This window comes from Wolffia australiana, chromosome 14 (assembly GCF_029677425.1).
Source record: "Wolffia australiana isolate 7733 chromosome 14, ASM2967742v1".
Classification (NCBI taxonomy): Eukaryota; Viridiplantae; Streptophyta; class Magnoliopsida; order Alismatales; family Araceae; genus Wolffia; species Wolffia australiana.
In genome coordinates, this window is record NC_135848.1 from 5,278,904 (window position 1) to 5,305,678 (window position 26,775).

Here is a 26,775-nt window from a genome sequence, read left to right on the forward strand (position 1 = left end):
GATTTTTTTCAAAACCCAGGGACGAGTGACGGGATGGAGACGAGATGAACTGTATGTCAGCCTTTCTGTCACTATCATCATCCATCTCATTACATCCCCCTACATCTCATCAGTGACGTGTCATTCCCTACTCTCAACTGTGAAATAATGATATAACCTTTAATTTTAAGCAATAGCTTTCATTTCTCCCCATTCAAATGTTGTATTTATGTCTCGCTTCCCAAGGACAATTTTCTTTTCCTTCTCCCCATCTCTACTTAGAGATCTCATTGTAAATGTAAGCCCTAGATGTGAGATTATTTTTTCTATCAAAGTAATAATTGCAATTAATTCTCAAAGCAAGACCTTCCAGTTTTCCAATTTTAACTCATTTAAATGTCTTATTTCTTTATCCTCCACTTCTAAACTCCTCTGCAGAGATCCCAGTTTAAAGTCAAACCCTAGCTGTAAGCTTGTTGCTTTTTCGTCAACAATATTGAAAATAAACCCTTTATTTTGTCTTCCATTTTCTCATGTTTAACTCATTTAAATTTCTGCTTTCTCTTTCCCACTCCCAGTTTAGACTCAAGCCCCAGCATTGCCCTTATTTTTCTCTCTCCATTAGAATGAAAAAAATGCCCTTTAATTTCTCTCAGCAATATCTTAAATTGTTCCATATTGACCTCATTTAAATGTGTTTTTTTTTCTTTATGGCCAATGACGGATTCTCTTTCTCCACCAAAGAGTAAAGTCAAACCCTGGCTTTGAATATTATCATTTAATTTATTTGGCAGTATCTTCAATAAAATTTACGTCTTTTTAAGTTTTTTATTACTGTTTTCTCAATCGCCAAGAGCATTCCACAAGTGGGCCAAACCACAGAAAGAAAATGATTAAAGAGTATGGTCATAAATACAAAATACGATGATATCTTCGCTGGGTCCACCTTGGTCTGAGAGAATCTTTCCAATCAAAGGAATAATACAAATCTAGGGCACTTTTCGTACAACAAACTTAGACCCTTCTTCATTTATTATTCCCTATATACTCTGTATCATTAAATAAACTCCTGGAGAAGCCATGCAAAGACGGCAGCGTTTCAATGCAAAGGAAATTTTGCCCGCACGAGCTTCTCATGGTTTCTCCCCACTTTAGAGAGAGATAGATAGAGATAGATAGATAAGTAGATATAGAGATATGTAGATAGGTAGATAGAGAGATAGATACATACGTAGATGGAGAGATAGATAGATGGAAAGATAGATCTAGAGGTAGATAGAGAGGCAGATAGATAGATAGAATGATAGATATATAGGTAGATAGAGAGATAGATTGGTGGATAGAAAGATAGATTCATAGGTAGATAGATAGATAGAGATAGATAGGGAGAGAGAGATAGAGGGATTTATAGATAAGGAGAGAGAGAGAGAGAGATGATGTGTTTCTTAATATGGGGGAGATGAGGTGGTTCAGTTCGACTAGACTGATTAGGTTATCTTCCTGCAACGACAAAGACCCATAAATGGAAGAGCTTCATTTAATATATAGATGGGCTTCTAGAGAGAGAGATAGCGACATAGAGAGAGAAAGAGAGAATAGAAGGAGAGAGAGAGATAATCTTTTGGCTCAATTCAAATCTGGGTCTCTGTATTTCTCTGAAACTTGTAACGGGTATATCCAAAAGTTGTGATCTTCCCTAGAACGGCGGGCGATACTCGGCTATACATATCGCCCCACGTCTCGCACTTCTCCTCATCGTGCAGGGAGCAAGTCGAGGAGAAAACCCACTAATCTCGTCTGTTTCTCTCTCTTGATCTGCACGTTTCTAGCGATACATAGATTTCTTCTGTCCAACTCTCTACTGATCTTCACATTTTCTAGCGAGATTGATTGATTTCTTCGCCGGTGCTTTCTTTCTCTCTCTTGGGCGTATACTGATTGTTGCGCGTTCTCTGCAACTCTGGGTTTTGATAGATGAAGATGGGAATGTTAAGATCGACGCCATTGATGGGTTTCTTGCTGCTGTTCATGGCGGTGCTGCCGTTGCTTAGCGGAGCGGATCAAGCTGCGTATAAGAACTCCAGAAATCCCGTCGGAGCGCGCGTTAGAGATCTTCTTAAGAGAATGACTTTGGCGGAGAAGATCGGACAGATGACTCAGATCGAGCGCGCCGTCGCTACTCCTGAAATCATGGAGCAGTACGGCATAGGTTTGATCCTTCTCTTTCTTTTGATCTTGTGTTCATGGGTTCGTATGATATTGTGTTAATCTCAAAGTTTCTGACTCTGGGTTTATGTTTATGTTTTGATTCTTGGTTTAAGTTTGGATCTTGCGTTAATCTGGTGTAATCTGATGTTCTGGTTACGGGGAAAGTTTGAACATTTTGGTGTATTGGGTATTTCGTAATCTCTGATTCTGGTGTTAACTCTGAAGCTTTGTTTGAGCACGAAGTATCCTAATGTTTGCTTCTTGGTAAAAGTTTGAATCTTTATTTGGGGGAAGTAGAAATGAAGCATATTAATCTGATAATCTGATTCTAGCGGGAAGTCTGAAGCTGTGTTTGAGCAGGAACCATATTTCGTTCTGGTTCTTGGGAAAAGTTTGAATCTTTGAATCAAATTTGTTCTTAGACTTACTAGTTCGGATTCTGGGGTAAACCCAGAAGAGTTGTATGGGTGATAATTTGAAGGTTCGAATCTTGGGATAAGTTTGAATCTTTGAATCAAACTTGTTCTTAAACTTACTTAGTTCGGATTCTGGGTTAAACCCAGAAGAGTTGTACGGGTGATACTTTGAAGGTTCGAATCTTGGGAAAAGTTTGAATGTTTGAATCAAACTTGTTCTTAAACTTACTAGTTCGGATTCTGGGTTAAACCCAGAAAAATGTATGGGTGATAAGTTGAAGGTTCGAATCTTGCGAAAAGTTTGAATCTTTGACTCAAACTTGTTCTTAAAGTTACTAGTTCGGATTCTGGGGAAAACCCAGAAGAGTTGTTTGAGCAGTAAGCTGATTAAGTTCCGACTTTTCGGTGAAAATTGGAGACTCGGGTGATAGTTTGAAGGTCCGAATATTGTTAAAAGTTTGAATCTTTGAATCAAACTTGTTCTTAAACTTTCGATTTCGGATTCTGGGGGAAAACCCAGAAGATTTTTTTGAGCAGGAAGCAAATTAAGTTCAGATTTTTCGGTGAAAATTGGAGAATGGGGTGATAATTTGAAGGTTTGATGGATCAGGGAGCGTGCTGAGCGGGGGAGGGAGCGTGCCGGCGGAGAAGGCGAGGGCGGAGCAGTGGGTGGAGATGGTGAACGGGCTGCAGAAGGGGTGCGTGGCGAGCCGGCTCGGGATTCCGATGATATACGGCATCGACGCCGTTCACGGCCACAACAATGTCTTCAACGCCACCATCTTCCCTCATAATGTCGGCCTCGGCGTCACCAGGCACCACCTCTCTCTCTCTCTCTCTCGTGTTTCTCATCTCTCTCTCTCTCTCTCTCGTTTCCCATCTCTCTCTCTCTCTCTCCTTTCCCATCTCTCTCTCTCGTTTCCCATCTCTCTCTCTCGTTTCTCATCTCTCGCTTCCTCTCTCTTTCTCGTTTCCATCTCTCTCTCGCGTTTCTCATCTCTCTCTTCCTCTCTCTCTCTCTCGCGTTTCTCATCTCTCTCTTCCTCTCTCTCTCTCTCTCTCTCTCTCTCTCTCGTTTCCATCTCTCTCTCGCGTTTCTCATCTCTCTCTTCCTCTCTCTCTCTCTCTCGCGTTTCTCATCTCTCTCTTTCTCTCTCTCTCTCTCTCGCTTTTTTTTTCTCTCTCTTCCTCTCTCTCTCTCTCTCGCGTTTCTCATCTCTCTCTTCCTCTCTCTCTCTCTCTCTCTCTCTCTCTCTCTCTCGTTTCCATCTCTCTCTCGCGTTTCTCATCTCTCTCTTCCTCTCTCTCTCTCTCTCGCGTTTCTCATCTCTCTCTTCCTCTCTCTCTCTCTCGCGTTTCTCCTCTCTCTCTTCCTCTCTCTCTCTCTCTCTCTCTCTCCTTTCCCTCTCTCTCTCGCGTTTCTCATCTCTCTCCCTCTCTCTCTCTCTCGTTTTTCATCTCTCTCTCGTTTCCCATCTCTCTCTCGATTCCCATCTCTCTCTCTCTCGCTCGTTTCTCCTTTCTCTATCTTTTTTCATCTCTCTCTCTCCCTCTCTCTCTCTCGTTTCCCATCTCTCTCTCTCTCTCGTTTCTCATTTCTCTATCTTTTTTATCTCTCTCTCTCTCTCGTTTTTCATCTCTCTCCCTCGTTTCTCATCTCTCTCTCTCGTTTCTCATTTCTCTATCTTTTTTATCTCTCTCTCTCTCTCGTTTTTCATCACTCTCCCTCGTTTCTCATCTCTCTCTCCCTCCCTCTCCCATTCGTTTACCATATCTCTCTCTCGTTTTTCATCTCTCTCTCTCTCTCTCGTTTCTCATCTCTCTCACTCTCGTTTCTCATCTCTCTCTCTCTCTCTCTCTCGTTTCTCATCTCTCTCTCTCTCTCTCGTTTCTCATCTCTCTCTCTCTCTCTCTCTCGTTTCTCATCCCCCTCTCTCTCTCATTTCTCATCTCTCTCTCTCTCTCGTTTCTCCTCTCTCTCTCTCCCCCTCGTTTTTCATCTGTCCCTCTCCCTTTCTCTCGTTTCTCATCTCTCTCTCTCCCTCTTGTTTTTCATCTCTCTCTCTCTCGTTTCTCATCTCTCTCTCTCTCTCTCTCTGTCTCTCGTTTATTATCTTTCCCTTTCCCTCTCTTTCCCTTTCTCTCCCATTGTTCATCTCTCTTGCTCTCTGTGTCTTTCTCTCCACTTACAGCATTAAATCATCTCAATTCCATTGCTCCCCTTCCCAACCATGCATAAAACATTTCTTCCAGCATTCCAAGAGCATCAATCTCCTCCCTAATCATCGTCTTCTTGGCAGGGACCCTGTGCTGGTGAAGAAGATCGGCACCGCCACCGCCTTGGAAGTCCGAGCGACGGGCATCCAATACGCCTTCGCGCCATGCATAGCTGTAACTTCGAACCCAGAAAACCCAATTCAACTCAGACTTCAAGATCCTTCATAAATATAAGTTCTTGATTTCTCTCTTGATATCAGGTTTGCCGCGATCCGAGATGGGGCCGCTGCTACGAGAGCTACAGTGAGGACCCCAAGATTGTGGAGATGATGACAGAGATCATTCCTGGCCTTCAGGGCGACCGCAACGCAAACACTCCACCCGGTGTCCCCTACGTCGCTGGCAAGTAAGATTCTTAACCTCCACTCTAAATCCACCAATCAATCTATCAAGGCCTTGATACTGATCTTAGTGGTCTAATCCTTATTTCAGTTTGAGGCTGAATTTGTTCACGCGTGTTCTGTTTTCATTGATCTCGTTTATTTTTTCATTCTTTTGAGTTAAAAGATCACCCATAAACTGTGCTCAACCCGATATTAGTATTATATAAGCAATAAATACATGACCCACCAAACTGGTCCTCTTCCCACTCTTTACTCCCTCCGAAACCAGTTAGACAGAAGACCCTCTACATCATCTAACGCAGTGTCCAACGAGGTTACCCTTCCCTTGAACACAACTTAATTACGATGCAGCCACACCGCCGGAAGGACCCCGAGAAGCATGCCCCATGCCAAGCACCCCCTGCAAGCTCCTCCCTCATTTATCTCCTTTTTAATGAATTATTGTGATCTTTTTTATCTTAGTTCGTCTAATTTCTCTAATTATGATCAAAGATCCTTGGAATATAATATCATGGAGTGAAGGCTGTCATGATAACATATCATTTTAAACTTAGTTTATTTCTTCAAAAAAAAGTTTTTAACTTAGATTAAAACTTATCGTCCAGGGACAAGGTGGCAGCTTGCGCCAAGCACTTTGTGGGGGATGGTGGGACAGTGAAGGGGATCAATGAGAACAACACCATCATCAACCGAGATGGGCTCCTGAGCATCCACATGCCGGGATACTACCATGCCATTGCCAAAGGAGTGTCCACAGTAATGATTTCATACTCGAGCTGGAATGGGAAGAAGATGCATGCCAACCGTGATCTTGTCACTGGTTTCCTCAAGAACAAGCTCCGCTTCCGGGTCTGGGATCACATATATTCATCACCCTTGGCATTATCATCATTGCTATCATCATAATCATTTGTTATCCATCATCTATCACCCATCACCCATCATCACCGTCATCATTATCCATCAATCTTATCATCATCTTTGGGCTAGGAGTTGATGGTGATGATGTTGGATGGGTGTTGTATATTTTATCTTCACCATCGTCATCGTTGTCATCTGTTATCTACCATCATCCATCATCATTATCCATCAGTATCATCTTCTTCAATGCCGACATCATCTTTGGGCTTTTAGTTGTTGCCAATGTTATCATCATCATCATTATGATACTGTCATCATTGTTGCCATCATCTTTGAGCATTGAGTCGATGATGATGATGTCGGACGAATGTTATTATTCTTCTCATCACCATCATCATCGTCCTCATCCATTATCTGCCAACTATCAACTGCCGCTCATCATCACTATCCATCAGTATTATCATCATCGTCAACATCATCATCTTTAGGCAGTTAATTGATGGTGATCATCTTTGGGTCAATATTGCATACGATGCAGGGGTTTGCGATCTCAGACTGGCAAGGCATTGACCGGATTGCCTCTCCACCAGGGTCGAATTACACTTACTCAGTCTTGGCTTCCATCAACGCCGGCCTGGACATGGTAGGTGAATGTGCAAATGATCACTGATCGAAAATGCATTTCGATATGGGTCTTCTGCTTTTGGGTGTTTCTTTCTGAAATGAAATGGGTGTCTTGTTTTTTGTTAGATCATGGTGCCTTACGACTATCAGGGGTTCATCTCCAACATGACCTACCTGGTTGAGAACAAGTTCATCCCCATGAGCCGGGTCGACGATGCCGTCAAGAGGATCCTTCGCGTCAAGTTCTCGATGGGTCTCTTTGAGTCCCCTCTCTCTGATCTATCTCTGTCCCACCATGTTGGCGCCCAGGTCTGAATCTTACTCAATTAATTCATCTCTCTCCACCTCTATCCATTTACCCTATATTTATTTTTCAGTTTTTCTGCTGTCGCATATCTTTATACCTATATATTCATCCTTCTATCTAGCCTAATATGCATATATCTTTCTAAATATATCTATCTATTCATCTATCTACCTATTTATTTTCCTATCTCTCTATGTATATATTTTTTATGTGTGTATATATATATATCTAATTCACACTTCATCACTATCTTTCAGCTCTCTTCTCTACTCTAATTCACACATCATCACTATTTTTATGTAAATATTTTTTTATGTATATATATATATATATATATCTAATTCACACTTCATCACTATCTTTCAGCCTCTTCTCTACTCTAATTCACACTTTATCACTATCTTTATGTATTTATATTTAATTCACACTTCATCACTATCTTTATGTATTTTTTTTATGTATATATATATATATATACACCATTCACACTTCATCACTATCTTTCAGCTCTCTTCTCTCATTGTATATATTTTTATGTATATATATACTATCTATATATCCAGCCATCCATCTCTTCATATATCTCTCAATCTGTACATCCATTTATCTATATCCACGTATATCTATCTCTCCATCTTTATCTGCCTATCTCTCTATCTTTCAATTCTATGATTTTCATCTTGCTTTATTTAATCATCCATCCATCTATCTATATACATCCATCTTTCTCTCTGGGTCTGAAAGTGTGGGTGACAGGAGCACCGGGAGCTGGCAAGAGAAGCAGTGAGAAAGTCTCTGGTGCTTCTCAAGAATGGGAAACCCGGCGCCGGGCCAGTCCTGCCCCTCCCAAAGAAAGCTTCAAAGCTTCTCGTCGCCGGCTCTCACGCCGACAACCTCGGCTACCAGTGCGGCGGATGGACCATCGAGTGGCAAGGCGTCTCCGGCAACACCGCCACCTCCGGTAAACCTCCAAAGATCCAATCTTTGCACTATGTCCCCATCTTCTAACAATGTGGGTACACCATCCCAGGCACAACCATCCTCGCCGCCATCCGCGCCGCCGTCGACTCGTCAACCGAAATCGTTTTCTCTGAGAACCCGGACCGGAGTTTCGTCGAAGGCGGCGGCTTTTCCCATGCCGTGGTCGTTGTGGGAGAGCTCCCCTACGCGGAGACGAAGGGAGATAGTGGAAACCTCACAATTGCCGAGCCGGGCGCCGCCACTGTGAGCAATGTCTGTGCCGCGGCGAGGTGTGTGGTGGTGCTGGTGACGGGCCGGCCTGTGGTGGTCGAGCCGTGGCTGGACCAGGTGGATGCGCTGGTGGCGGCGTGGCTGCCGGGCTCGGAGGGGGCCGGCGTGGCGGACGTGCTGTTTGGAGACTACGGATTCACTGGGAAGCTGGCGAGGACGTGGTTCAGGAGGCCTGAGCAGCTGCCGATGAACGTCGGGGACCCTCACTATGACCCCCTCTTTCCCTTTGGCTTTGGGCTCTCCACCAAGGGCGAGTAGAGCCTGTGATGGTTTTCCTTCTTGCTCTCTTTCTCTCTCTCTCTCTATCTATCTATCTCTATCTCTATCTCTCTCTGATAGAGAGGGATGATAATCTTTGTTGCTGGTGTTGTTCTGGATGCTCTCTGTTATTATTTATCCCATGAGTAACTCTCTCTCTACTCTCTATCTATCTATCTATCTATCTATCCATCTATCTCTATCTCTCTCTCTCTCTCTGATGGAGAGGGATGCTTATCTCTGGGGCTGGTGTTGTTCTGGATGTTCTCTGTAGTGCTCCCTATCTGTTGCTTTCCCTCTCTTTCTCTATTGCTTTCTCTCTCTGCAGTAATGCTCTAAAATGCCCTCTCTAACGCTCTCTCTAATGTTTTCCCTCTGTAATGTATTGTCTCTCTCATACTTTCTCTCTAATGATATTTCCATAGTGCTCCCTCTCATGCCCTCTCTCTCTCTATAATGCTCTCTCTCTCTAACGTGATTACTCTCTAATGCTCTCTTTCTCTCTAACGCACTCACTCTATAATGCTCTCTCTCTCTAACACTATCACCCTATAATGCTCTCACTAACGCTCTCTCTCAATAATGTTCTCTCCTTTAACGTTCTCTCTCTATAATGCTCTCCCTCTCATGCTTTCTCTCTATCGCACTCTCTCTATAATGCACTCTCCTTCTCTAACGTTCTGTCTCTCTCTCTCTAAAGCTCTCACTCTATAATCCTCTCTCTCATGCTTTCTATCTAACTCTGTCTCCCTCTAATGCTCTCGCTCTATAATCCTCTCTCTTATGCTTTCTCTCTAACACTCTGTCTCTCTCTAATGCTCTCTCTCCAAAGCTCTCACTCAATAATCTTCTCTCCTGCTTTCTCTCTAACGCTCTGTCTCTCTCTCTCTAAGTTCTCGCTCTATAAGCCTCTCTCCTGCTTTCTCTCTAACTCTTTGTCACTCTAATGTTCTCTCTCTCTAAAGGTCTTACTCTATAATCCTCTCTCTCTCATGCTTTCTCTCTAACTCTCTGTCTCTCTCTAATGCTCTCTCTCTAAAGCTCTCACTCTATAATCCTCTCTCTCTCCTGCTTTCTCTCTAACGCTCTGTCTCTCTCTCTCTAAGTTCTCGCTCTATAAGCCTCTCTCCTGCTTTCTCTCTAACTCTTTGTCACTCTAATGTTCTCTCTCTCTAAAGGTCTTACTCTATAATCCTCTCTCTCTCTCATGCTTTCTCTCTAACTCTCTGTCTCTCTCTAATGCTCTCTCTCTAAAGCTCTCACTCTATAATCCTCTCTCTCTCCTGCTTTCTCTCTAACGCTCTGTCTCTCTCTCTCTAAGTTCTCGCTCTATAAGCCTCTCTCCTGCTTTCTCTCTAACTCTTTGTCACTCTAATGTTCTCTCTCTCTAAAGGTCTTACTCTATAATCCTCTCTCTCTCATGCTTTCTCTCTAACTCTCTGTCTCTCTCTAATGCTCTCTCTCTAAAGCTCTCACTCTATAATCCTCTCTCTCTCCTGCTTTCTCTCTAACTCTCTGTCTCTCTCTATTCCTCTCTCGAAAGCTTTCACTCTATAATCCTCTCTCTCTCATGCTTTCTCTCTGACTCTATGTCTCTCTCTAATGCTCTCTCTCTATAATGCTCTCTCTCATGCTTTCTCTCTAATGCTCTTTCTCTCTCTAGTGCTCTCTCTCTCCAAAGCTCTTACTCTATAGTGCTCTCTCTCTAACGCTCTCTCTCTCATGCTAATGCTCTCTCTCTAAAGCTCTCACTCTATAATGCTCTCTCTCATGCTTTCCTCTAACTCTCTCTCTCTCTCTCTCAAGAATGATCACTCTTTCTATCTGTCTGTCTATCTATCTCTCTCAACATAACAAAAAAACCCACTTAAATCTCTATTCTTAAAATAAACCCCTCTACTCTTCATAATTGCACCTCCTCTTTATAAAACCCTCTTAAAACCTCCTCTCCCCCTCTTTCTCCCTCGACTGAGCTCCGCCGTAGACGATGAATCTCGCCGGGGAAGAGATCAACGCGACGGCGGCGCCGCCGCCGGAATCTTCCAGAATCCAAGATTCCGTCAACGAATCGCCGCCGCCGGAATCTTCCAGATTGGAAGATTCCGTCAACGAAGCGCCGCCACCGGAATCTTCTGGAATCGAAGATTCCGACGACGACGACGCGCCGCCGTCTCTCAGCGCGCGAGCTCTCCAAGCCCTCCGAGAGTTCTTGAATGAGCGGCAGGAGAAGGAGGGCTCACTGGATGACGCCTTGGATGACGCCATGGATGACGCCGTGGAGCTCGTCTCCGAGGACTGGCGGCTGAGCCAGTTCTGGTACGAGCCGGAGACGGCGAGGACGGTGGCGGAGGAGGTGTTGGCGATCCGGGCCGTGGCCGGATCGTCCTGCAACGTGGCCTGCGTCTCCTGCCCGACCATCTACGCTTATCTCAAGGTCGTTTGCTCGATGGGTTTCTTGAATGGCTGTAGATTGGGTTAATCGCGCTTGGATTTGTGCTTCCTGGTGTTCGAAGTTTTTGTTTTCTGTTTAAAATTTTTGTTTTTTGATCTGCGGAATTTTTTTTTGTTGATCTCGCCTATTACTCTGATGAATGCGATTTGGAGGATCTTTGATTCAATAAGCTTGAATCCTTGCAGATTGTGTTGGTATCTGGCGTCCTGGTGTTCAATTTTTCATTAATATGTTTCAACTTTTTGTTTTTTTGGTCTTAGGAATTATGATAATCTCAGAGGGTTTAATTTATCCGTTTGTTCTAGTTCAGCCATTTTGCCTATTACTCTAAAGAATACGATTTGGATGATCTTTGATTCAATTAGCTTGAATCCGTGCAGATTGTGTTGGTATCTGGCGTCCTGGTGTTCGATTTTTCATTTTTATGTTTGAAATTTTTGTTTTTTGATCTTAAGAATTCTGATTGTCTTAGAGGGTCCAATTTACCCGTCCATTCTAGTTCAATGATTTTGCCTATTACTCTGATGAATGCGAATTGGAAAATCTTTGATTCAATTAGCTTGAATCCTCGCAGATTGTGTTAGTATCTGGCGTCCTGGTGTTCAATTTTTCATTTATATGTTCAAAATTTTTGTTTTTTGATCTGAGGGATTCTGATTGTCTTAAAGTGTTTAATTTTTCCGTCCATTGTAGTTCAGTGATTTTGCCTATTTCTCCGAAGAATGCGATTTGGATGATCTTTGATTCAATTAGCTTGAATCCTCGCAGATTGTGTTAGTATCTGGCGTTCTGGTGTTCAATTTTTCATTTATATGTTCAAAATTTTTGTTTTTTGATCTGAGGGATTCTGATTGTCTTAAAGTGTTTAATTTTTCCGTCCATTTTAGTTCAGTGATTTTGCCTATTTCTCCGAAGAATGCGATTTGGATGATCTTTGATTCAATTAGCTTGAATCCGTGCAGATTGTGTTGGTATCTCGCTTCCTGGTCTTCCTGATTTTCGTTTATATGTTTGAACTTTTTGTTTTTTGATCTGAGGGATTCTGATAGTCTTAGAGGGTTTAATTTATCCATTCATTCTAGTTCAGTGATTTCGCCTATTACTCTGAAGAATGCAATTTGGAGGATCTTCGATTCAATTAGCTTGAATCCCTGCAGATTGCGTTGGTATCTTGCTTCCTGTTGTTCGAGTTTTCATTTGTAGTCAAAGTTTATGTTTTTTGATTCGAGGAGTTCCTATGATCTCCGACAATTTCAGTAATCCATCAATTCTAATTCAGTGGTTCTGTCCAGTACTCCGATGAATGTGATCTTCAAGGATGATACTCTTGACTGGGTAATTTGTACGATTTTTTTTTAATTCATTTGTTTTTATTCGGATAGCTGCAAGCTCGATCTTGTTTCTTCATCGGAAATATTTTGCCGCTGAATGTGATCTTCAAAGATGATATTCTTGGCTTGGTAATTTGGAGAGTCTTCGATTCAAAGAATTTGGTTTTGTTCGGATGATTTCTAGCTCGATCTTGTTTCCTCATCTGAATTGTGAGAATTCAGATGATTTTATTTTCCCCATTTTCTGATATTTTCACTAATCCTCATTTTCCCTATTTTCTGTTATTTCATCTGAATTATTTCTCGGATGAATGTGATCCTCGAGGACGATGTTGTTGGCTTGGTAATTTGGAGGGTCTTCGATTCTAATAATATGTTTTTCTTCGGATGATATCTACCTCTATCTTGTTTCGTCATATGAATTATGAGAATTCAGTTGATTTTATTTTCCCCATTTTCTGATATTTTTGCCGATCCCTAAAATTTTCCCTACTCCTATCATGGATTTCCCAATCTTCTCCGTTGATACTAATCCGCTGACATGAACTGTTCTTGCATTTAATTGGAAGAATGTGTTTTTGGGATGACTTCTAGCTCTATCTGGTTTATTCTGAGGAACTCTGAGAATTCTCAATATTTCATTTCTCCTATTTGTCAGATTTACACTGGCTCCCTAAAATCTATAACTTCCCCATTCATATAATCCATTGTCATATGCAGTTCTTGCATTTGCTTTTTCACTTTTTCTGCCTCAAACAACAGAAAATGGATCCCGATTTGCCAGCGCATGTGCTCGAGTTTGACGAGCGGTTTGAACAATACGGATCAGACTTCATCTTCTACGATTACAACCAACCAATCAAGTTCCCATCCGCGATGCATCACGCTTATCAGATCGTCATTGCCGATCCGCCCTATCTGGTGAGCAACCACAGAGAACAAGATGATGGTCATAACATCTGAAGAATGATGAACAAATAAGGAATTTCTGCAGAGCCAAGAATGCCTGGAGAAAGTTGCTGAGACAGTCTCATTCCTCGCCAGGACAGAAGAATCGTTCTTGCTTCTGCTAACTGGTTCATAAATTCAACCATTAATTTCTCTGATAGATTTTTTTATTAAAAAAAAGTGGCCCATGATTGTCATCGATACGGTGTCCTGGTGCAGGAGCAGTGCAGGAGGAGAGAGCGGCAGAGCTATTGAATGTCCGGCCATGCAGGTTCCAGCCCCGCCATTGCAGCAAGCTCGGCAACGAGTTCTGCCTCTTCACCAGCTACAACCCGCAGGAGAGGCTCGGCGGCTGGGCTCTGTAGTCAGGTGGAGCACTTAAAACTCTTATTCATCATGTATTAACTTGGGAGTTCATATGCCTTCTAAGAATGCGTCCAACTGATGGAAGGTCTTACTTTGAGAAGTTATTTACTTCTTTAATAGCATCTTATTCATCATCTATTAACTTGGGAGTTCATATGCCTTCTAAGCATGTGTCCAACTGATGGAAGCTCTTACTTAGAGAAGTTATTTACTTCTTTAATATAATTTTATTCATCGTCTATTAACTTGGGAGTTCATATGCCTTCTGAGCCTGTGTCCAACTGATGGAAGCTCTTACTTTGAGAAGTTATTTACTTCTTTAATAGCATCTTATTCATCATCTATTAACTTGGGAGTTCATATGCCTTCTAAGCATGTGTCCAACTGATGGAAGCTCTTACTTAGAGAAGTTATTTACTTCTTTAATATAATTTTATTCATCGTCTATTAACTTGGGAGTTCATATGCCTTCTGAGCCTGTGTCCAACTGATGGAAGCTCTTACTTTGAGAAGTTATTTACTTCTTTAATAGCATCTTATTCATCATCTATTAACTTGGGAGTTCATATGCCTTCTAAGCATGTGTCCAACTGATGGAAGCTCTTACTTAAAGAAGTTATTTACTTCTTTAATAGAATTTTATTCATCGTCTATTAACTTGGGAGTTCATATGCCTTCTGAGCCTGTGTCCAACTGATGGAAGCTCTTACTTTGAGAAGTTATTTACTTCTTTATTAGAATCTTATTCATCATGTATTAACTTGCGAGTTCATATGCCTTCTAAGCATGTGTCCAACTGGTGGAAGCTCTTACTTTGAGAAGTTATTTACTTCTTTAATAGCATCTTATTCATCATGTATTCACTTGGGAGTTCATATGCCGTCTAAGCAGGTTTCCAACTGATGGAAGCTCTTACTTTGAGATATTATTTACTTCTTTGTTAGAATCTTATTCATCATGTATTAACTTGCGAGTTCATATGCTTTCTGAGCATGTGTCCAACTGATGGAAGCTTTTACTTTGAGAAGTTATTTACTTCATTAATAGCATCTTATTCATCATGTATTAACTTGGGAGTTCATATATCTTCTGAGCATGTGTCCAACTGATGGAAGCTCTTACTTTGAGAAGTTATTTACCTCTTTAGCTGCATCTTTCTTACATGAGACCTCAAAGATAGGGATTGTTTAGAGAGAGGGGGAATATGGGTATAATATATTCAAACTGGGAACCAAAATAGGCTGTTTCAAGTGGTAAATTTACTGATGGGTTGAGGAGGGATGACTTGGCTTCCTTCATAAGCCCAACTCTCCCTCACTGTCTTCTCCTTCTGTGGCATCCACAATTCACTTCTTCTTCTCTTAGTTATATGCAGTGTCTTATGGCAGGTTAGCAGCTATGCTGCGAGAAAAGAAGCAGGATCTAGTTCTCACCTTGCTCATATTTTTTTGATAGACAGTGGAGATGATTTTTAGAGTTAACTTGCTCTTTGTTCCCATGTGAATGCAACCATGTGGCATTCTTATCTGGTTTGTTTGGAGAGGGGCATAAAATAGCAACATATAAATGCATGTGTCTATGCATGCAAGCATGGAAAATATAAATAAATGAGATATATATGCATGAGATGTAAATTTGTTTAAAGTTAGTATGAGGGAAAATGTATCCTGAAATGCCAAGAGAGGCCATCATTAAGTGTGTTTAGGGAGGCGAGGCATGTGAATCGGCAATAAATTTATTTAATTCAATAATTAGTCTTCAGAATAAACAAAATCTGGAATAAAATTAGAGGGGGAGAACAGGAGAGAGTTTGCCAGGTCCAAGTGGAGGGATGAGAAACATATAGAAGCGCGAAAAATATATGCCTGCAGTAAGGGAAGGAGAGATGGGATACCAAGACTTGCAAGATTAATTTATTTTTATTTATATACATGTGTTGAAGCACAACATCCTGATTAAGAAGTAAAAGTACTGCCATCACTATTAACATCTTGATTGAACCTAACAATATCTTGATTAAAGAGGAAAAATACCCCCTGTGTTATTAGCTATAGTATCTATCACAGTTGGTAAGTGCTTGAATCTAACATCTCAATTAAAGAGGAAAAGTACCACCCTTGCTATTAGCTATAGCTTTTAGCACGGTTGCTAAGTGCTTAACTCTAACAACATGAAAATTGGCTGAGTAAAAATATATGTATTAAAATCAATCTCTAAAATTTGAGAAACAGAGAAGCTCTTACCTTTTTTTGGATGCCCTCTTGTACTTCCCACTTACAGCAGTTCCTTACCTTGCAAGTCTTGACTTGGGCACTTAGTTTTTTTGACAGGACACAATTTTAATTTGGCAGCTCTCAAAGATGGAGAGATTTCCAGAGAGAGAAAGAGAGAGCTTGAAAGAGAAAGAGATAGTGAGAAGGGTAGAATTGTATACACTGTGAGAACCAAAATCTGCAGCTTCATGAGCTAAATTACAGAGAGGGGGAACGAGAGAGAAGGAGAGAGCTGAAATAGGGGGGATGGCCCGGGCCGAGGAGGAGCGGGCGGGGGGGCAATGGCCAACCTCGGACTCCACCGTATTATCTAATCCAATTCCCTCACTCTTTACTTCTCCTCGGCCAACCCCGCCCTTTACCCGACCCAAGTCCCATGGGTGAGCCTTATGCTGCATCCGCAGCTCACCTCTCAGTTGTAAATGCGCACCGCCTTGTCGTAAGCTTGGCGGCTTTGCTGCCACAATACAACACGAAACTTAAGAACCCACCTCGTCTAACAGATGAGCCTCGTCACACACACACACACACAATGGAGGGAGAGAGAGATGGAGGACCTGGTTTGGACTGACGGCTCGCTTTTGGGTGGTGTCTAAATGTTCCAGGCCCAGGTACTGCTCCCACGCACCGTACACGTCTCGCCTCTGGTTTAATTAGAAAGGGATGAGAAATGATTAACTAAAGTTGGTTGTGTATGTAGACGGTTAAATTGAGATAGAGAGGTTAGTTTGGTCTACTATGAAATCAGAAAGAAAGAAATCGGTAAAATTAAAATGCAGAGAAAGAAGGCAAGTTCATACTTACAGGGATCACCGGAAACCGTTGAGAAAGAACGTCTGAGTCTTTGAGATACTCAGGTCGGCCCAGGGACACAAAGGCAAACTTCCACTGCCCAACGGAGAAAGACCCATGTTCAGCACATTGACTTCCACGTGTTCGACAAAAAGTAGAGAGAGAGAGAGAGAGAGAGAGAGAGAGAGAGAGAGAGAGAACCTTGGCGTATTCCTCGTCAGGGATCTGCAACTTCTTCTGAATCCGATCACTGGCCTCAGCCAAGGTCTCGCCCTCATGAATAACCATGAAGAAGGGATCCCCAAAGTTTTTTACCTGCTGATTTTCATAACATAACATCCATGTCAATGCCGCTTCCCTATTTAATTCAAGCAAGAGATTGATGGAGAGAGACAGAAAACAGAGAGAGAGAGAGAGAGAGAGAGAGAGAGAAAGATGTACATACAGAGGAATAGAGACAGAAAGAGAGAGACAGACAGAGAGAGATAAAGATATATCTACATAAATATACAGAGGCAGACAAAAATAGACAGAAAGAGAGAGAGAGAGAGAGAGAGAGAGAGAGAGAGAGATGTACATAGAGAGGAATAGAGACAGAAAGAGAGAGACAGACAGAGAGAGATAAAGATATATCTACATAAATATACAGAGACAGACAAAAATAGACAGAGAGAGAGAGAGAGAGAAATGATGACAATGGACACTCACCATCTCATTCAGTGGATCCTTCATGAAATGGTACACATGGATCAGCCGATCTTGAGGCTCGAGGTTCTTCTCTTCCTCGGGAACCTGCGCCTCAAGCTCAGGAACATGTGTTCGCCAAAAGATGGAATCGAATGGTAACGCAAACTCACCTCCTCTGCGCGCAATGTCCAGTACTGATCGTTTATGTTCTCGATCTTCTCACTGGGAGGGAAGATCTGCAGTATAAATAAATAGATGAAAAGAACTCTAATTTTTTTAATTAGTTTATTATCTTAACTAAAATGTTATTGATTAAATTTAGTAATTAGAAGAAGAAACAAAAACGTAGGACAGCCTGATTTTCGTCCAAGGAGACACAAGTATACGAATGTCAAACCCAAAAATATTATAAATTGACGCACAGACCTTGTATATCTTGCAATAGAAGACTTCCAGCAGTCGAAGTTCTGCATCCGGATGAGACAACTCTACCTGTCGCATCAATCAAACATTTATAAAACTTTAAACGATATCTAAGAAAAGTTTAATCAAATGCAAATAGATAATACCATTGTCTTCAACTCATTTATAACATCAGCAACTGTGCTGTTTTTTGGTAATCTTATGATGTGGTTCACCACCTGCTAACAGCAACGAGGATATTCATTTTTTTTTACCAGAACGAACACTAGCCGTTAGCAAAAAATTGGCAACAATCATTTTCGAACCTCAAATTTTGTGGCATGATGGAAAGCAACCTTCAAAGTTTTCAATTCTTGCAACTCTGGGAGAGGCATGTCCAAGACTTCATAGTACAAAATGTCGGATGTCTAAACCAGACAAATTATTTCTTAGAATCTAATATTTTAGCAACGATATAAACTCAAATATTATGGCCAACACCTATTTTTGACATCTAATTGAATAAAATATCAAATAAATTTCAAAGTTAAGGAATACCTGGTTATAGTGGATAAGCATGTCTGATAAATGCTCTGCACCCTGGTATTTGATCGGTTGCGGCTTGGGTTGCTGAGAATAGCAATTATGCGAAGTGAGCCGGATCCTTGTCGGATCGTCCAAACCAATGTGCCGGGCAATGTTGTCCACTACGTCATCATAAGACAAGACCTTAGACCTGAAGTGAAAATTGGAAAATAAATAAGGACCCCGGCTAATTCATTGACTGATTAGACATCTTATCCGAATTCATACAGCTCTAAGCAGAAATCGTCCTCTTTGGGTCTCTCCAGCGTCCGGAAATGAACAACCTGTGGACTCCATCAGAAATTTAAATTAGCAAACAAGGAAACTGGAGGAAGATGCCAACGCCAATGAAACGTTCCCTTTCCAAATATACTTAAAAGGATGAAATATTCTACATTGAAACATCTCCAAGAACCATGTATAAATGTAGTTAAGGACCTCTACATGAAACAAAAGAATATTGGATTTAGAGCCTCTAATTGACCAGGGAAAAGAGCATCATATCACTTTAGACCCTTGATCCAAACAAATGAGTAACAGAGTTAGGAGTTATGGAAATTACAGAAACCGAAGATCAAGCAGAGGACAGATCCATGAAAGAACACAGGGGGAAGGACGATATTAGCCTCACTGTAGAGAACTTCCAGCAGTATTCAAAATTTTGTGCGGTTCACAAAATCTTAATCGAATTCTCCCCAAGCTAATGCTAATAATGATTCATCGAAAATTTTAGGAGCACATCCCCAGTTGACATGGGGCTAAGACCAAATGGTTAAATAGTTTTAAGATGTCCTTACAATGATACACATAACTAGGTTAGACGTTAACCAAGAACGGGGATTTTAACTCTTACAACGCATCTACATCCTAAAAAATACTATTTAATATACCACACTTTCTCGCACTAACAAAGATTATATACCAGAAGCCATCTTATTTTAGAAAGCGAATGATAAATTACATTGTTTCATGCATTCAGATTTGTCCCCATGAATGATGGTTTATATATTCTCCACAGCGTGGATTCGCTTCCTAAAAATTCCTGAAAACGGTATCAGGTCGAGATACAAGAAACAGAAGGGCAATGAGTGGCGTGATTCCTATTGCAAGAAAAAGAAATATTTATTAATCTTTTTTTCTGAAACATGACTTATTAATCTTATTTTAATAAAGGACACGAAAAAAAAAAATTTAAGATGTTCAAGCCCACAGAGCTGGCACAGTCACATGTCCGTACCTGCCTATTATGGACATATTCTAAGAAGGACGGGATCTCAGGGTAACGATACACATTATCACTTTCCGGCGGTGGCCACTTCTGGTAACAAATTATGTCACCGTCTTCGATCTGTGAGATGTGAAACCATAAAAAAAAGAATTGAGAACTTAAAAAATAAATTATTAAAATTTCAATCTCTAACGGAGAAAAATGGATGTACATATTTTCAAATGATCGAGATGAACTTACGTGGGAAAGGACATCAATAACTTCTCAAGTATTTTGCAATGGCATAAACACAATTCTACAAGAACGGAAATTCCAGCGTTAAAATACCTGGCTTGTCCGAAAAGCAGTTTCCTTGTCAACACGTTCGCACATCACAGCGGGTTCAAATTTGATTTCCTGAAAATAAATCTTTGGTGGTTAACCCTCTTGATTTTTTTTTGAATGCAAGGATAACTCTCTTGATAGGTTGAAACAGAAGGTCGCAAGGTAATACCTCATAGAGTTCAATTTCTTGGTCGGCATCGAACCCAGCCATTTTTTTTAGCTTCCTCAGAATTTCTGCCGGTTTTCCCATGGTTTTTACAAAAAGTCGTCCGACATATCTGAATGTTCAAGAGTGCGTGTTAATGAAAAACACAACAAAATGGCCTCTTCAGAAACGTCATCATGCTGATCATTATTTCTGTAGTGCTATTACACTGAATTCTTTTGAAAAAAAACTGGGTAAACTTTTTAATAGGAAAATTTGTAAGTTTTAAGAAGAATTTCAAGATGTATCAGTTCTTCTGTGCACAAGTGAAAGATACCTAAGCTCCTCTTTTTCCGGATCATAAAGCTTGAAAAAAAGCATTATATCTTCTTTGGTCTTCTCTGGAAGACTAATAGGGCGTAAATCCTGGACATTAGAAAAAATATATCCATCATCCCCTATGTTCTACGACAGAGTTTTTATCATACGAGTTAGAACAACTTTTACCAGCCCATATTCAACCTCCAGGAACAGCTTAAGCTCAGCATTATGAGGCTTATTGGACACTTCCCTTAATAACCCGACCTGGAAAGATCATAAAGATGGATTAATAAGCAATCCAGACACAGAAATAAGGGAAAAAGATATCACAAGCCATATTGAGATAGAAAGAAATTACAGATTGCAATTCTTCCTGTGGAGTCAGCGGCCGATTTGGACGATAGGTATGATTCTGGCGCTTAGCCCACAACCAGAACCGCTGGCACTGTACTGGGATTCCAAATTCTTTTGCAACCTCTTCCTGTAGAAATTATGATACATAAAACCTCTCCAAGGAAAAAACATGAACAACCAAACGGAAATATCAGAATCATTAGAATTATTGGTTCAAAAAATATATTCCAGTTTTCCCTTTGAAGTGGCCTCCAATCTATGACGAGAGCCCAAACAGATTCCAAATCAAGCTGACTAATAAAACTATGGTGTAGTTAATAAACCCCAAGGAATACTACTTAAAGTAGGATAAAGCATGCACCTTGAAAAGACAGAAAGGTGTCTGCCTCTGAATACGAAAGCTTCGGACCTTTTCATGATCAACAAGGTCAAAATATATATCCTTGCCTATCTGCTCCCCCAAGTCCTCATCCCGAGCAACCTGAATAAATTTTGGAGGTACATATGACATCACGCAAGTGAAATGTAGGTTATATTAAGGAACAGACCTTTATAAACGTATAAAGGTGAGCTTCCGATTTCTCCTTCTTCTTATGCTCTTTTTCTTCTTGCTCTTTCTTTAACCTCATCTAAAAATTATCCATGTCAAAACTCCAATCTCAATAGAAGTAAAAGATCAGGAAAAAGATTCATGCACTCTTACCCTAAGATGTTCGGCAATGTCCTTCTCATCTACATTACATATTATCTTTTCCTTGTCACCTTCACGAATATACACGAGCATATACGCATTTGAGTACTTCGTGAATTTGAAAGGCGCATTATTGAATCCAGGATTTGCTTGCGGCAACAGCTTCAAAGAAAACTGAAAAGTGAAACCAACTGAAGAAAAGAGAAAATGGACAATAAATATTTTAGAATTCAATTCCTCTACCTCTTCTTCACCGCCAAATTGCTCCTCCAATGCCCTCTTTGTGTCCTCCTTTGTCACTCTTTCGTCATCAAACTTGAACCTGAAATTTTAAAAACAAATCAAAATAGAAGTAGGAAGGAAAAAAAGTATCCACTATGCAGCAATGCATCAAATAATTACATCAAAGTAGAGAGCTCCCTAACAATATCTTAATTGGTGCTCTCAATAGTGGTTCCTCACGCATATGATCACTCAACCAGGAGATGTAAGAGCGAATGTATGAGCGGAGAATAGAAAATATGAGCACAAAAAAAACACATCTTCAATGCCAGATATGCAAGAGCGGATGTAAAAACTGTGCGGGTATTGCTAATGAAAAAGGCGTACCACTCATCAGCAAGCATCGGTCGAATAAAAGCATAGTAATGGCCCCCATGCACCCCCCCGCTGTGGACAAGAACGCTGCAAGGAGATACAAGAGAATACTTAATTCCTAAACCAGGGACTAAAAGTGAAACATGATCAGGGCTCTAAAGAAGCATTCGCGGAAGGAAACAAATTATACAAATATCCAAAAGTGTTGAAACCGAATGATTGTGATTATTACGAGGCAATTAAAACAACAAAAATGCGTAAAATAGAACAGCACCGCAAACCCATTTTGCCAGGCGTGAAGCATAATTCAAGTCCAGACAAATTTCTGGAATTCTAGTTAACTACATCTATGAATAAATTAAATATTAATTAAAACTACATTGTCCTTCCTTCTAATTCATATGCCAAATGACACTTCAGGAAAAAAAAGCACGCCTACTTCTGAGATGCTTTAGCAGTGACCGAATAGCATTAGAGCAATGATACAAAAATAGCAGCTTCGTTCCAAGATCATTATAGCAAGGCATTAAAAGACGAGTTTCTGCATCACAGACTAAAGATGGAAATCCAAGAGAGAAAACGCAAATCGCATCAAGAAAAGAAAAATAAAATTTGAGAAACGCAAATGGAATGATGTCATCCTTCAAAGAACAAACCGGAACATAATCAAAACTGAGGCACGAGATAATTAGAGAAATAAAGCGTAAAATAATCTGCACGGTTTCCATTGATCGACTTTCCAATAGTGTGCTTTTTTTCCTTATACTTGAAGTTAAGTCTAAAAACAGAACGCATTTTTTATCCTTTTGAAAATTTCAAGTTACGTCTAAAAATGAATGCAGTTCTTAAGAAGTCCGTTGTCATCAAATGCAGAGGTGGTAGATACACATGAAATCAATAAGCTCTTTGATGCACATGACGATGAATAAAGATGATATTTTAGGGCGTCTGAATGTGAAATCACGAAACATTGGAGAGAAAATTTTACTACTAGTACCAAATGCAATACCTGTGGAGTGTATAAAGGTTACGTACACTTCTATCAGCCATAGGTGATAGATACTTGCCATTTTCTCTATCAAGATCTAATTGCAAGGGAAATTCGTATCTGTCATTTATCTGGAAATGTAGAAAAAGGAAGTAGTTAATAGACACCATGACGGGAAAAGCAACACAGCAAGAATAAGGTCCCAAGAATCAAACTCTTGATGATACCGACCTTCACCATTATATCGCGTAAAAAATCATACTCAAATCGCTTCAGCTGAAGTTGCAGTACCGGAGGGAAATCAATAAACAAAACACCTTTCTGGGCATCCTGAAATTAATAATTTATCAGAAAAATGCCGTAAGATATCTGAATGCATCAATAAAATTGAAACAAAGTAATGAGATTAGAAGTCCTTTTTTTAAAGAAAACAAGGGATTAGAAGTCATGACGAAACAAACTCAACAATAGAATCCAAATATATCTCTTTTAGTCACACCAGCGAAGAAGCTCAACATCCAGAAAAAAACACGAATCTAAAGGATTGTGAGTTTTTTATACCTATTTCTTTTTTTTAAATACCCATTTCTTTTTTATTTTTTATACCTATTTCTTTTTTTTAAATACCCACTTTCTTTTTTCTTTTTTTATGCCTATTTCTTAACTTTCTGAAGATAATACTTTGGATGTAAGGTTGATAAATGAAAATTGGTCTAAAGGAGCATAAAACAAACAAATGGTCCGGATAAACACAAGTAACAGGAAAAACGCTTATCAATGAAAAGGCCCAGAGATGGCCAACAACAGACAAAAGATTTATATCTATTATCTCGTATATGAGAGGATAGATCCATGGAAGGATCCAAACAATAGGAAACATAATCAAATGTTTTATACGTTGAATAACTTATTCATACATCAATGGAAACGCTAAACTTTCCAAGAAATCCATAAAAATAAAGGTTACTCCACAGGACACCAAAGAAGACTGCGTCATATAAACGCAAAACTTTAAAGTTGTCACGCAGAAACCGTGAAAACGGTAACATACTTGCAGGCCAAATTGCTCTGCATGATACTTGTTGTCATCATCAAGCTTCTCTACTTCAACGTATTTATCAAAAGATGCGTACACATCCTTGCAGCCTTTCACATCAAGCTGAAGATCTGCCCATTTTCACCCAAAGTAAGAGGAAAAAATCACAGATAAAAAATTGAACGACTTTGAAGGATGATACGCTCAAAGAGTATGCACCATAGAATGACTCTTTTCTCGTCGACTTGTACTCAACGTTGATGCATTCAATATAGTTCATGTGATGACCTTCAAACAAATGTTGAATTGTCCCCTCTACAACTGTCCCCTGTGGATAGTAAAAATTCAATTCGATGTATAAAGTAGACAGGGAAGTAATGTGAAGATAAATTTTAAAAATATAACAGAACTACAACCTTCATTTTGTCTTCTAGCTTCTCACATAGGACCCTATTGAGTTCTTGGACATCATGTTGCATAAAAGAGTCATATGTGTCCCAACCAAAGGATTTTGTAAGCTCCTTAGTAGCGACACTATTGTCGCTATACTGCAGCTTGTAGAATAAACTCTGCAATGCTAGAGGAATGCTCCCAGAGGGAATATCATTCTCAGTGGTCGGCATATGATAGACGGCCTGAACCATGCAAAACAGATAAATTCATCATTGTCTATGCTCAAATTGAGGCAAGAGGCAAGATTATAGAAGAAATATAGAGAAAGAAACCGAACCTTCCTGAAATAAGGAATGTGAAAAAGAGTTTGGAGAAGAGAATTCATGTAACATGTAGCCCCTTGGTTCTTGAGGCCAACAAAACCTGTTTCTTTCTTTGAATCGTATGCCCAATAGTCATATACTCTGCGCATAGCAACTTCAGCTTCAACGATACAAGTGTCGTTTACAAGGTAGCCTCTGCTTGGATCATAAAGCTCACTCAGGGGCATGAATGAGGTGAAACCCCAGTCGCTCTCACGGGCATTAAACTGATGTTGTGTTTCTGAAGCAAAGAGAATTCAAAAGAAAAAGATCTTACAATTGTCCTCATCAATCAAAACGAACTGTACTAACTGAAGAGCCGCTTCTCTAAACTACAAAACCTCAGTATAAAAGTAATGAGGAAGAATTTATGGGATAGACCTAAACAAGGATTTCACACAATAGTGGAGGAAATTTATCAAGAGAAAAGAAACGATAATTTGAAGAAGCACAGCTTTTCAGCCATGGTTCAACTCTTTATTCATGGAAACACCATGAAAAGAATATGGCATATTTCAATCGTAACATTTAGAAAAAATTATTTCATACACAGAACGCCCATAAACTTACTAGTTTAAGATAAATATAGGGTACGAAACACTTAAGCTTTACCTTTCCTGATGGAATACTTGCTCTGAATCTGATTGATCACGGATAAACTAAAGTGAGAAAATCTGCTCCAACCATATGGCAGACTTGCCGAGTCAGCAACGTCTAAATACATAGACAATTGGTCAACATTGTTTCCCTTTGGAAAGATCAGAACTCGCCTGCCCAGAAAATAACAAACACAACAATTACACATTCTTCACTCCGACAACTAATTTCTGACATAAGTTGCATTTAAATACAAAATAAAACAACAATTAAACGCATTCTGTGTACCATTTGAAGCCGCCAACAACGAAAACCTCGGAGTAGAGCTTCTTCGCGTTCATCCTGGAGAAATTCTCGATCGTCCAGGTAAATCTAGAAGACGAAGGATCTTCCAGCTGTTGATTATCGGCGGTGCTGACCGTTTCCGGTTGAGGAGCAACAACCGGAGCTAGAGCACAACAAAATACAACACTCCATGAGCAAATCATCATTCAAAGAAGCAGAAAAAATGAGCAACCCCTAGAACAAAGGGGAAATTCAGAGCTACCTTCTACAGCCCGCGGCCCCTCCACTGAATCCGAATGCGGCACGAGCATCTCTTCCTCCTGCTGCCGAAGAAAATCACAAAGAAAAACAGACTTATAAGACAATGCAACGCCCAAGAAAACCAGACAGATCCGTAAAACAGCCTCGCCCCAATCACGATCTCTATCGTTCACACAATTAACGAAAATTCTGGTTATCTGGGTCTCCGAAGCCAAGAAAAGGGTACAAGAAAGCGGTACAAAAGATCGAAAACCGCATTGCCCGGATCAAACTATCACAGAAGACGATCGAATCCGACGCCACTGACCTCGTTCAACTTCCCCTCGGCACAAGAACACTCGCACGAGCACAAAACTAGGCCAAAAATCAAATCAAAACGAGGAACTTCGTCGGGGAACTAACATCGTTCGAAGGCGGCGTTGCCATTCTCATGAACGAACAAACCGAGCGTGGGCGGGCGATCCGTTGCCGGCGCAGCGGGGGAATCCGCCGGAGTTGGCAAGAACAAGATATATAAGGGCAGTTTAGAGAGAGAGAGGGAGCTTGAGAGAGAAAGAAGAGAGAGAAACAAGAGAGGGGATTTGTTGTAGATGATTAGAGGTTTGATTAACGGAGTTCCCAACACTTGATGACGTGTCCCAACAGTCCCACGTGGCATGCATCCATCTTCTTCACAACCATCTAAGCCATGCCTGCTCCAGGACAGATACATAAATAGATGTATACACGCATGCACGCATACATACATACATACATGCATAGATACATACATACATGTATACATGCACGCATACATGCATACATGCACGCATACATACATACATGCATATAT

At 40.5% G+C, this 26,775-nt stretch overlaps 3 protein-coding genes across 12 annotated transcripts; 2 read left to right on the top strand and 1 right to left on the bottom strand.

Annotated features, from left to right (window-relative positions):
* The first annotated feature begins 1,639 nt into the window (after nt 1-1,639).
* LOC144711865 (uncharacterized) lies at nt 1,640-8,686 on the top strand. Of its 2 annotated transcripts, XM_078585975.1 has the most exons (10): nt 1,640-1,774; nt 1,954-2,188; nt 3,214-3,418; nt 4,904-4,994; nt 5,081-5,226; nt 5,830-6,073; nt 6,624-6,728; nt 6,836-7,018; nt 7,773-7,977; nt 8,047-8,686. In XM_078585975.1, exons 2-10 carry the CDS (start codon nt 1,954-1,956, stop codon nt 8,523-8,525), a joined length of 1,893 nt encoding a protein of 630 aa, XP_078442101.1. In that variant the 5' UTR covers nt 1,640-1,774; the 3' UTR covers nt 8,526-8,686. The 2 variants fall into 2 exon arrangements, with proteins under 2 accessions (XP_078442101.1, XP_078442100.1); XM_078585974.1 differs by having other exon boundaries at nt 1,719-2,188.
* A 1,797-nt stretch (nt 8,687-10,483) lies between these two features.
* On the top strand, nt 10,484-13,764 carry LOC144712233 (nucleic acid binding / methyltransferase). Of its 3 annotated transcripts, none has more exons than XM_078586447.1 (4): nt 10,484-10,959; nt 13,029-13,229; nt 13,303-13,384; nt 13,476-13,764. In XM_078586447.1, exons 1-4 carry the CDS (start codon nt 10,513-10,515, stop codon nt 13,619-13,621), a joined length of 876 nt encoding a protein of 291 aa, XP_078442573.1. In that variant the 5' UTR covers nt 10,484-10,512; the 3' UTR covers nt 13,622-13,764. The 3 variants fall into 3 exon arrangements, with proteins under 3 accessions (XP_078442573.1, XP_078442574.1, XP_078442575.1); XM_078586448.1 differs by having other exon boundaries at nt 13,482-13,764; XM_078586449.1 differs by having other exon boundaries at nt 13,071-13,229.
* Nucleotides 13,765-16,015: 2,251 nt separating this feature from the next.
* LOC144711800 (ubiquitin C-terminal hydrolase 12-like) lies at nt 16,016-26,504 on the bottom strand. 7 transcript variants are annotated; one of them, XM_078585869.1, is made up of 32 exons: nt 26,346-26,504; nt 25,945-26,005; nt 25,686-25,845; nt 25,413-25,570; nt 24,776-25,041; nt 24,462-24,680; nt 24,265-24,373; nt 24,061-24,176; nt 23,241-23,339; nt 23,031-23,140; nt 22,034-22,108; nt 21,668-21,746; nt 21,437-21,586; nt 21,282-21,362; nt 21,095-21,214; nt 20,738-20,860; nt 20,566-20,643; nt 20,396-20,484; nt 20,083-20,191; nt 19,917-19,985; nt 19,599-19,709; nt 18,590-18,645; nt 18,335-18,512; nt 18,103-18,204; nt 17,944-18,015; nt 17,801-17,866; nt 17,545-17,610; nt 17,396-17,479; nt 16,889-17,005; nt 16,700-16,783; nt 16,453-16,539; nt 16,016-16,352 (listed from the first exon to the last, which is right to left on the bottom strand). In XM_078585869.1, the coding sequence occupies exons 1-32, from the start codon at nt 26,373-26,375 to the stop codon at nt 16,308-16,310; spliced, it is 3,369 nt and encodes a 1,122-aa protein (XP_078441995.1). In that variant the 5' UTR covers nt 26,376-26,504; the 3' UTR covers nt 16,016-16,307. The 7 variants fall into 7 exon arrangements, with proteins under 7 accessions (XP_078441995.1, XP_078441993.1, XP_078441996.1 ...); XM_078585867.1 differs by having other exon boundaries at nt 16,889-17,002; nt 21,437-21,598; XM_078585871.1 differs by having other exon boundaries at nt 16,213-16,352; nt 16,889-17,002.
* Between the last annotated feature and the right edge of the window lie 271 nt (nt 26,505-26,775).

Coding starts and splice junctions, on each gene's coding strand:
- LOC144711865 (XM_078585975.1), top strand. CDS start 1,954: ATGAAGATGGGAATGTTAAGATCGACGCCATTGATGGGTTTCTTGCTG. Junction 6,729..6,835: donor TCAACGCCGGCCTGGACATG/GTAGGTGAATGT, acceptor GTTTTTTGTTAG/ATCATGGTGCCTTACGACTA. Junction 7,978..8,046: donor CGGCAACACCGCCACCTCCG/GTAAACCTCCAA, acceptor ACACCATCCCAG/GCACAACCATCCTCGCCGCC.
- LOC144712233 (XM_078586447.1), top strand. CDS start 10,513: ATGAATCTCGCCGGGGAAGAGATCAACGCGACGGCGGCGCCGCCGCCG. Junction 13,230..13,302: donor TTGCCGATCCGCCCTATCTG/GTGAGCAACCAC, acceptor GAATTTCTGCAG/AGCCAAGAATGCCTGGAGAA. Junction 13,385..13,475: donor GTTCTTGCTTCTGCTAACTG/GTTCATAAATTC, acceptor GTCCTGGTGCAG/GAGCAGTGCAGGAGGAGAGA.
- LOC144711800 (XM_078585870.1), bottom strand. CDS start 26,375: ATGAGAATGGCAACGCCGCCTTCGAACGAT. Junction 24,681..24,775: donor ACATTCCTTATTTCAGGAAG/GTTCGGTTTCTT, acceptor TGCATGGTTCAG/GCCGTCTATCATATGCCGAC. Junction 24,177..24,264: donor GAGAAAAGAGTCATTCTATG/GTGCATACTCTT, acceptor GAAAATGGGCAG/ATCTTCAGCTTGATGTGAAA.